This window comes from Chroicocephalus ridibundus, chromosome 7 (genome assembly GCF_963924245.1).
Source record: "Chroicocephalus ridibundus chromosome 7, bChrRid1.1, whole genome shotgun sequence".
NCBI lineage: Eukaryota > Metazoa > Chordata > Aves > Charadriiformes > Laridae > Chroicocephalus > Chroicocephalus ridibundus.
In genome coordinates, this window is record NC_086290.1 from 50,848,793 (window position 1) to 50,858,404 (window position 9,612).

Sequence of the window (9,612 nt, forward strand, 5' to 3'; positions counted from 1 at the left end):
CTAGACAAGTTTTTTAATCTCTACCCTCAAGTTTTCTTGCTTTTTACTCTTCCTCTCCTCTCCTGCCCCAGTGGGGTGGGGGGCAATGGGCAAGCTGTGTGGTGCTCACCTGCCTACAGGGGCTAAGCTGCTACCAATAATATTTTGGGGTTTTTTAAATACATCATGACCAGGTTCTGCAGCGCTTTCCCAGGCAGGCGGCACTGCTGCTGGTTTGTGTTGCCAAAGGCTGTTTTGAATGAACCGCCACTTGTCAGCATGGCAGAATTCAGCGGTATTTGGACCATGACCTCCCATTTTCCTCCAGACTGGTGACACCAGTGTGGGCATGTGGCGCGCAGGGCTCACCGACGCCTCCCTCATCCAAAGGCACCATCGTTTTTTCCTGCCGTTGTCCCGCGCAGGGCTGGCGTGCTGCCAGGCGTGTCTGCAGAGCAAGCCGTCCTCACAGCGCTGAGTTAGAGGATGGCACAGCAGCGAGGTTAACTCCGGTCCTTGTGTCTCCCCAGGGATCGACAAGGAGAACGTGGAGCTCTCGCCCACCGCCGGACACTCCAACAGCGGGAGGATGCGTCACGGCTCTGCAAGCCAAGTGCAAAAGCAGCGAAGTGCTGGCAGTTTCAAACGTCACAGCATCAAAAAGATTGTGTGACTATTTCTTTTTAATCTTTTTTTCTTTTTCTTTTTTTTTTTGGAGACTGACTGACACTCGCGGGCCTCTCGCAAAGGGCCCCCACCGGTTGTGATGCTGCACTTAATTTTTAAAGTTCCCATCCTGTCAGCCATGTTGCCAGATGATCAACTCTTGAAACATTGCCTGAATTTTAATGCCTTCATTTCTTTCCTTCTGTTTTTGATTTAAGCCAGTGTTTCAGAACCGCTCACATAGATTCCGAGGGACTTTGTAGCCGAAGGAGGTGTGGAGTTCTGTAACGCTGCAGAACCGTATCTCGTCCAAACACGAAAGCCATTTCCCATAGACGGTTCTCCCTTGCTTCTGTTATCTGCCTTGTTTGTGTCTTCTCTAAAGGAAAGTGTTGATCCTTAATCCTGTTTGCACACTTTTCAAGGTAGTGGCTTTATGAGCCGGGGGAAGTTACTCTAATCCTGGTTTTAATTCAAACCTGTAAGATTTTTAGCTGTGGACTTTTTTTTACCATACTTAAAAGAAGCTAAGGATAGCCGCAGTACGATGAGATTAACCAGAAGTGTTGGATTAGATAAAATTTCTAGTAATTAGCAATAAATTTGAGAGGACAAGGAGGCTGCATGAATCTCTTTCATTCCCCAGACCATAGCTTCACGTACTTGGACTGTATATGGACCAGACTGGACAAACTGGCTTTTTTTCCAAAGCAAAATTTTTTTTTGCTGTACTTTAACTGCACTAAAAAGGTTGTATAGTGGAAAGAAAATCATTGAGAACTGACTATTATGCTGTCGTCGTAGCAGTGTTGAAAATTTATTGCTTCTTTCTTCCATTTCGCATATACTTTAGTTTTGCCCTTCCCAACAGTACGCACCTTCCAGAAATTCCTGGCAGAATAACCATTGTGGTATGGAGGGGAAAATTAGTGAATTAACTTCCAGCAATGGGAGCTGGTGTTTGGCAAAGCTGCTTTTGTGCTGCCCAAGCAGTGATATGAAAACAGTAATGTTTGCTTAAGGTACATGAATTTAAAAATAACTGACACTGTGTCAAATCCAGGTTACGTTTGAATGTTTGCAGTGCAATTCCTGCTATCAGTACAGAGGTCTGCAGTCAGACCTGTCCTGCAGAACTTTCAGGGGGTTTTAGTTTGTAGGGGTTCGTACGGGGGGGTTACACAAAACTGAAATTGCTGTCACTGTGAAAGACTTACCAGCTACAGTCGCGTGTCAGCGATGAACGACTGTGAGGACATGCTGCTATGTTGGTGGGGGTGGAGGCGCGGCGCTGGGTGCTCCGGGTGCTGCGGCGCTGGAACAGGCGCAGAGCGTTGGATCCGGGCGGCGAGCAGCGAGGCTGAGAAAAGGGGCTGTCACCGGGGTGCTCGTTTGAGGGCTGAATAGATCTCCTGCTGCAGAACAGCTAAACTTCCCAGTTTCAGATCCCTGTTGTGTGTTAGAAATTAACAATCTATAAGTGGCTTTAAAGGAAAAAAAACAAACTATATCCACTCTATAAAATAAAATCCTCTAGTGCAATTTTGTTAGTGGCTTTCAGTAAATCAAACTCCACAGCTAAATTATTAGAGAATGGTACAACTAAGTGTTCAGATTTTATTGATATAGCACATAATTCACATGTATTCACACAGTAACAATGTAACATTTATGTAAATAAAAATACCTTTATTGTATTGATTCATAAAATAACAATTTAATTTCTTTTAATTTGTTTACAGTCCTGGAAGAACTATGAACACAAACTTAATATGCAAATAGATTGCCAAAACAAGAGGAAAACTTAGAATTAGCAGTCCTGAAATAGATACGCTGAAAAACACAAAGAATCGTGCAACTAACCAAATTTCTTTATTCTTGGTCGCGTAGGAGCTGCAGTAGAAATGTGGTTACTGACCTGGTTGTGAGGGTAGAACTGACTGTAGGAATAGAGCAGTGACCCGGGCCGTGTCCGAAGCTGCTGCACTTGTAAAACTTGGGAGTCGCTGATTTAAAACCGTTCTCATCTCATACATCAAATTGCGAAGAGCCACCTTCAGCGTCGCTGCCACTTTGCACTTGGTTATACTGAGTGAAGCTCATTCCAGCCCTTTCTGTTTTGCTGAAGACAATGAATTGTAGAAGCCTGAAGATTTGTAGGTAGGAGGAAAAAAGACTCTTTTGTAAAGGTAACTTGCTGTTAGAAAAATACAGCTTTCAGTTGTTTCTCCTACGAGCAGATTTTCTTTAAACAGAAATGGTAATTCCAGACGAACTACCAAATCAGTTTTGTTTGGACTGGGTGCATTTGAGAGCAACTCTTTCAATATTTTGCATTGCCTATATAAAAAAAAAGTCTCCCTAAATTAGAATTAATGTAGTCTTTGAAATACGTATAACGTGAAATCAAAATGGACAGTGATTACCTATCATGTGAGAACTAGAACTACTCCAGGCTCTCAGTCCCAGCTGAAAAAAACTGGTATCTTCATAAAGTAAGTCAACAAAATTTAATTTATTGTATTTCCTGGAAGGAGGGGTAGTCATTTAATGTTTTCACTGCATGGTTCAGAGAAGGACCCAGACTTTGTTAGCGCAGGGGTGTCAAACATGTTAGACAATGGGGGTGGATTTGGGTATAATTACAGTCGATGGCCAAGGTTTAATTCAGGATCACGTGCACCCTGATACACAGGATCGTTATCTCCCAGCAGTTGGGAAGCTTGCGCTTAGATCAAGGGGGAAAACATGGCCTTTCTTTAATGATTAAACTTCTATTAGTAATTAGTTGCTCAGTGCCTTACTGTCACATTCATCACTTGGCCTGCTCCCTGTAACAGCCAGTGCTGTTATTTTGCCTTTTTTGTTTTCTTTTTCACATCCTCTATATTTGTTCTCTTCTCCCATTTTTAATATTCTCCACCTGCTCTGTTTCGTTCCTCTGAGCACCACCGTCAGTTCCCAGTCCAGCCCGCTTCCCTCCTCTCCTCATCCCGTTGATGCTCCTAGTGATCAGCAGTTGGGTGCTGGTGGCGATGTGGGCTTGAAACCTGATCTAACGAGCGGGAGACAGATCTCAGAGTTCCGACCTTCCGTCGCTGTTTAGGCAGCCTGCAAACTACCGGGCAGTCGCTGCTGCGCGGGCTACTGCAGCCGTGGCGTCTGTGTACTTTGAAATGAAAACTTAAGATTCAGAAAAATCTGATCTTTAACATGCGGACCATATAACTACATCATGGGGACTGTATGTTTTGACACCCCTGGTTTAGAACACGTTATCCATTACGCACTAACTACAGTTAAGTACTGTAAAGACGATTAACATTTTGTTTGTGTTTGTATTTTCCCTGACTTAAAAATAATTCAGTAGTATTTGAATAGTGCATAACCTACCTGTTAATTATGCCAATGTTTCTGCTTTAACGTGCATGAGGTTTCCGAGAACAGGAAACATTTCAAATAAATATTGTGGACTGAGCACCTGGGAGCGTTCCAGTGCTCTATTCCTAACTGGGTTGTAGGTTTTAGGGCTTTTTCTGTTTCATTCTAAGGTTAATTTTTTTCCAAATGTAATGAAGCACGTCTTATTGTTATGCAACAAACTTACCACAGAAAGTCACTTTTAGTGTTGGTCCCACAATTTTTTTTTAAATGCAGTATATTCACCTGTAAATAGTTTTTGTGTAAAATTTGACAGAAAAGTATATTTACTACACTGTAAATACATGTGACAATATATTGTATTATTTTGCTTTTTTTGTAAAGCAGTTAGTTGCTGTATATGTATAACATACAAATTTGATTATTCTAGTGTTAGTAACTGTTAACTACTACTACTCCTTCCCGCTGTTGCGTTATGTCATTTAAAAAAAAAATGCTGTGTACTATAAACTTACACTGTGTATGATATCTTACTATTTCCATTTGGGCCTCAACTTTGAAAATGTTTCTTTGATCCACAATCCTGTTCATATTGTAAGCAAGTGTGTGACAGCTGGCAAGAGCCCTGCTGACTCAAACGCAGTTGGCACCTGTAGGTAAAAATGGTAGAAACCTGGTTTCAGATAATTGTTGTTCACCCCATTCTCCCCTCATGTATGTACTTTCCCTTTTTTTTGAAGTAAAATGTAAATTCAACCTGCTTCAAGTTGTTTGAAGGTCATTCACTTATGCCGCGGGATGAAATTGGTGTATTCTGAAATCCTTTTGCCGTTTCCTGTGACAGTGAGATTTGGAGGGGTCCTTTGGGTCTGAACCAAGGGCCGTATCGCGGCAGGCGCTGGATCCAGCCCTAGCCCCAGGCCTGAAAACCCGCTTTCTCTGGGGAAAGTTAGAATCAAGCTGAAATCCAGTGTCTCGGATTTGTCTTTCCAGAATGGTGCTTGCCTGTGTGTGTGTGTGTGTGATCTTGCACAGTTCTAAATAATGGCAAACCCGATTGCCTGTGGATAACTGAGGACAGAAATTGGACAGAATAAAGCCCATTGTCATGAATTTCATGTCACTTCAATAAGATTATCATAATTGAATAATAAATCAGTATATTTCTTTTTAAAATGTAAATTTAATCTTTTAATAAAACAGCTGCTTGGTCTTTAAAGAACATTTCAGTATAATTTGTCTATTTGAGCTTTTCTGGCTTAGAAGCCTGAAGTTTCAGCTGTCAGGCAACTTTTATGACAAATGATTAATCAAATCTATTTTTTTTTAGGGGAATATATTACTTTCCTATTAAAAATGTATAAGTACTTATATTCTGGCTTTGTGAATCGTGAAAGGATGTAAAAACACATTAAAGCGCGACCGCATTGACTTCCTCGGAGACATCTTATTGTTGCTGCATACTAAACATACCATTAGGCCTGCTCAGCTGAAAACAGAGACGCATGCGGGCATGTGGACCAGGTGACTCAGGGCAGGGCTGCTGCTGCCAGCAGGGTTTGCATGAATGGAAGAGACGCAGAATTGTTAAATTTCAGGAGCACATTTTCTTTAGAGGAAATGTTCATTAATCCGAAATCAGAACTAGAGCAGGGAGCCATACAGGAGATGTTTCCTGAACAACACATGCTAAATCACTGCTGCTAAAAAACATTTTTGAAGTTCTTCTTTTAGACAATTGAGCTTCCCTACGACTTGAGATCACAAAATATGCTGTGGCCACCATGAGGGAATGAAACGAGAAAGAATTTTATTTTAGTTATGTCTTTATGCAGTTGGAAAAAACTATATTTAGGGAAAAAATTACACCCTTGGAGCAAGTGGTTCTGTCTTAGGAAATAGCTTCAAAATCCCTGCCCAGCTGATGCTGCTAAAATATTTTACAACGGAAGAAAAAAACAAGCAAGGTAAAAATTCAGAAATTTCTTGACTGGGGTTAAAAATTCTGTTTTAGAGTTAAGTAGGGCAAAACTGTACACGGAGGAAGAGAAAGGAAGTTGTTACTCACAGGCAATAAGACTGACCCATAATGTGAGTGGGTGATTCCTAAATATTAATCTGCCTCTCTGACTGGCATAAATATTTCCAAATATCTCTAACTTGGAATGACAAGTCTTCACAATGTTCATATTTTAGATAACCCAGAAGTTTCATACTAAACTTGTAATTCCCTTAATAGGACACTTTCTTGAGCACGCTGAAAAATGGCAAAAACATGCACCAACACTAAAATTAAAAGCCCTTTCCCAAGGCTGGTGGGATGCTGCCACTAGGGGAAACCATGGTGTGAATCCTGCGATGCATTCGATACCTCTGAGTGTCAACACCACTGCTAGGATTAGCTTAACTGTGAGCAGCTGGCGTAAGAAAATGCATCAGGTGCCAAGGCAAATACCTGCCCTGTCCATCGCAGCGAGCTACCCCCCCATTTACGCCCATCTGTATAGCAAAGGTGGACAGGGAACGCATGAACCTACGATCGGTCACTCAGTGTCACAGAACTGAAAACTAAAGCCAGCCTCTTGTGGCGATGAAGAGTGCTACTGACCATTCCGTTTCAAAGCATCGATGGTCTTTTCCCACCTCTAAAGTTCATGATTTATAGCTGTGAATCCTTTGTGTCTTGGAACACTGGTTTCTTCAGTTGACTGTTGCTATGTTTAACAAGCTCTCAAATGAAAATAAATCCCAGGGTTGTGTGGGTGGAGAGTGTAGAATAACATCTCCCATGATGTGACTTGTTAAAACAAGTACAGGTTTGTTCTTCAAAGCAGTAATGAAAAATAAAAGTCTGATGACTGCATCTTTAGGGATATTCAAATGATAGTGCTATAAATAGCGATGAGTAACTAACTATATGTTCAAGAAAAATCCCACTGAACTATTAAATTGTATTATTTTTTTTTCTCATAGCATACTGTCCTTCAGAAAAACTAGAAATATCTGTTCTGCTGCTTCTACCCCCAGTTAGCGTACTTAGAGAACGAGGTCGGCCCAGGAGAGCTGGGTGCTCAGTAGAACACATTGCATAAACCAAAGAGCTGGTCATCCAGACCTCCACGGCCTGTGACCACACAGGTAAATGAAGAAGGGTCCAGAAGTGGCAGATCAGGAACAGGCCTGACTGGGAGGGAGTTTTCCAAGCTTTAGCTTACCAACTCTGCTTCCTGAGGCTACTTATGTTTAAGATATAAGATGCCAGGCTGGGGGGGCAGTGGGTGCCTCTGCCTCACCTGTTCTGGCCTCCATTCCCTTTGCCTTTATTTGCTTTCTGTGGAGTTCCTCCGCTTGCTGGCTGTGCGCCCCAGCTCCTCAGTCTGAGACACCGGTTTTTTTCACCCTCTTTCTTGGGGATTCCCTTTCCCTTTACTAACCGCCCCCCAGCCCTCTTGGAGCTCACTTTGAGACAGCCATTCTCATTTCTGAGAGGCCTGGAGCACATTTAGTGTGGCATCGGGCAAGTAAAAGAGGAGGCTTTCAGCTCTCCTCGCAGTGGTAGCACGTGCAAAGGGGGTGCCATGAAAAGTTCTGCACAGTGTGAGAGACCCACCCAACTGTCCCTAAAGAGGCATGACTGAACATGGGCCAGAGATGGCGCAGGAACGGTGGCTCTGAGCCAAAGCAGAGGCTGGTTCTGAGCAATGCAAAACATGCAAAGGCTTAAAGGCCCCACAATGCAAACACAAGTGAGGCCTCTGGGGTGGTTGAGGCAGCACACCAAAACAAGGGAAGGAATTTCTGCATTTGCCCAAAACGCTTAGCATCTCTGTGCAGTGGGGATCAAAGAGCAAAGGCTGCTGCTGTGCTGCTGAATCCTGCATTACTCACCTGAAGAGATGCTCATGGAAAGGGGAGAAGAGGCCATCCCCAGCTCTGTACTCTGTGCTTCCAAAGGCTGCACTGGCTCTTGTTCTCCACGGCTGGCTCTCCTCTGCTCTGCCTCCTGCCAGGCCCATCCTTGTTTTTAACTCCTGGTCTCACGCAGTTCCTGAAAGAGCGAAAAATTACTGCTACTCCCTCCATCCACTGCCGCGCAAACACAGCTGCGCTGCTCTGAGGAAGCCCCGCACAGACTCTCGGAAGTGATGCAGCCTCTCGCCCAGCGCAGCTCTGCCCCGGCTGTGGAGGGGGACGCGGGGCAGCACCGCAGCGTTTGGCACCACGACGCACCCCTTGCTGCTGACAAAAGCCACAGAAGAGAGCAGGCACAGAGAGACAAAACCAGGCTCGCGCTAAGCACAAGGAACCTGCTGTAGCACTCCGAGGACTGGATCAAACACCCTGCAAAGCAATTCAGCAAGTTGGCCTTAATTTTCCAGTTCTGCTTGAGATGTTAATGGGCATACCTGTAATTTACAACAAAGGCACAGATAAAAAAAGGCAAGACTAAATTGGCCTCGAGGATGCTGACATACCTTCCTTGTCCTTTTCTCATTTTCAGTAATCCTTTTATTTAGTATGGTGCAAATTCTTCTTGCCGGGAACATTTGTTTGCTTTTTAAAAATCATCATGAAAATGGAACTAGCAGGCTAGAAAGCTGTTTCCCACTCATGAAAAATTCAGACATGAACTGATTCTGTAAGAAGAACGTGACTTGTCAGACACAGAAGCAGTTCATCATTCTGTTAGCAGTGTTTGTTTTATTTGACATCAGTATAATTTTATTATTACTCAATAGAATATATTTTTCTTTTCACTGTAGTAAAGTTTATGGACTTTGACTGCTATAAGAGCTCAGCTATGCACTGTACGCAGAGCAAGATACTGGTTTTGTCCTGAGACCTTAAAATGTTTATAGTCACCGTGTGTGTCTGACACAGGCTGTCGTTGTGGCCGTCGATAAATCTGTTAACCTCTTACAATCAAGCATCATAAACACCTGAATTGCGCAACTGTAACAGCCAAGGATGACCGTCAGTTGGTGGAATTCTTAACAGACAAACTTCTGAGATCTCCAGATTAAAGGCATTAAAAGGGCAAAGTCTTAGCATTGTTGTATTTTTCCCGCTGCACGTGTGGCAAAATTTGTAGTCCTTAAGCAGCTATTTACTATGAATTTCTGAGCAGCTATTTATTATTAACTTCTGACTGCTCTAAACAAAAAGTCTGAGGCAAATCAGGAACTTTTCACAGAAAAATACTTACACAAATTAGTAATTTAGGAAGGACAACTGTGCTCAAACACGATTCTGTGATTTTTCTAAGTTACTCATTTACACCCTCTAATGCACTAACTGCTTGCCGCGTACATGTGTAAATAAACGACTGAGCCAGTTCAGCTCCAGCCAGCCTGGTTAGTTAGGCCAATAAAACAACCCTGCTATCCTGCTGTTAAGGTGTTTACAACAGAAGATTTCCTGCATCATTACATAGCGTAGAGCGCTGTTTACAGCCAGGCAAGCTCATAGGAATGGAAAAGGCTCTGCAGAATGAAAGACTTGGTTACTGGACAAAGGAAAGAGGCTAATGAAAAGGAAAATCAGGCTTTCACAGGTACGCAGGCTGTAAGCAGACTGAGGCACTCC

At 43.0% G+C, this 9,612-nt stretch overlaps 1 protein-coding gene across 4 annotated transcripts in view; it reads left to right on the top strand.

Moving 5' to 3' along the window:
* Window positions 1-4,786, top strand: part of NF1 (neurofibromin 1) — a 96,518-nt gene extending 91,732 nt beyond the window's left edge. For all 4 annotated transcript variants that reach the window (XM_063342550.1, XM_063342552.1, XM_063342551.1 and 1 more), the window contains one exon: window positions 510-4,786. In XM_063342550.1, the coding sequence (XP_063198620.1) occupies window positions 510-652 (143 nt within the window). In that variant the 3' untranslated portion in view covers window positions 653-4,786. The remainder of the gene's footprint in view (window positions 1-509) is intronic.
* Window positions 4,787-9,612: the final 4,826 nt, after the last annotated feature.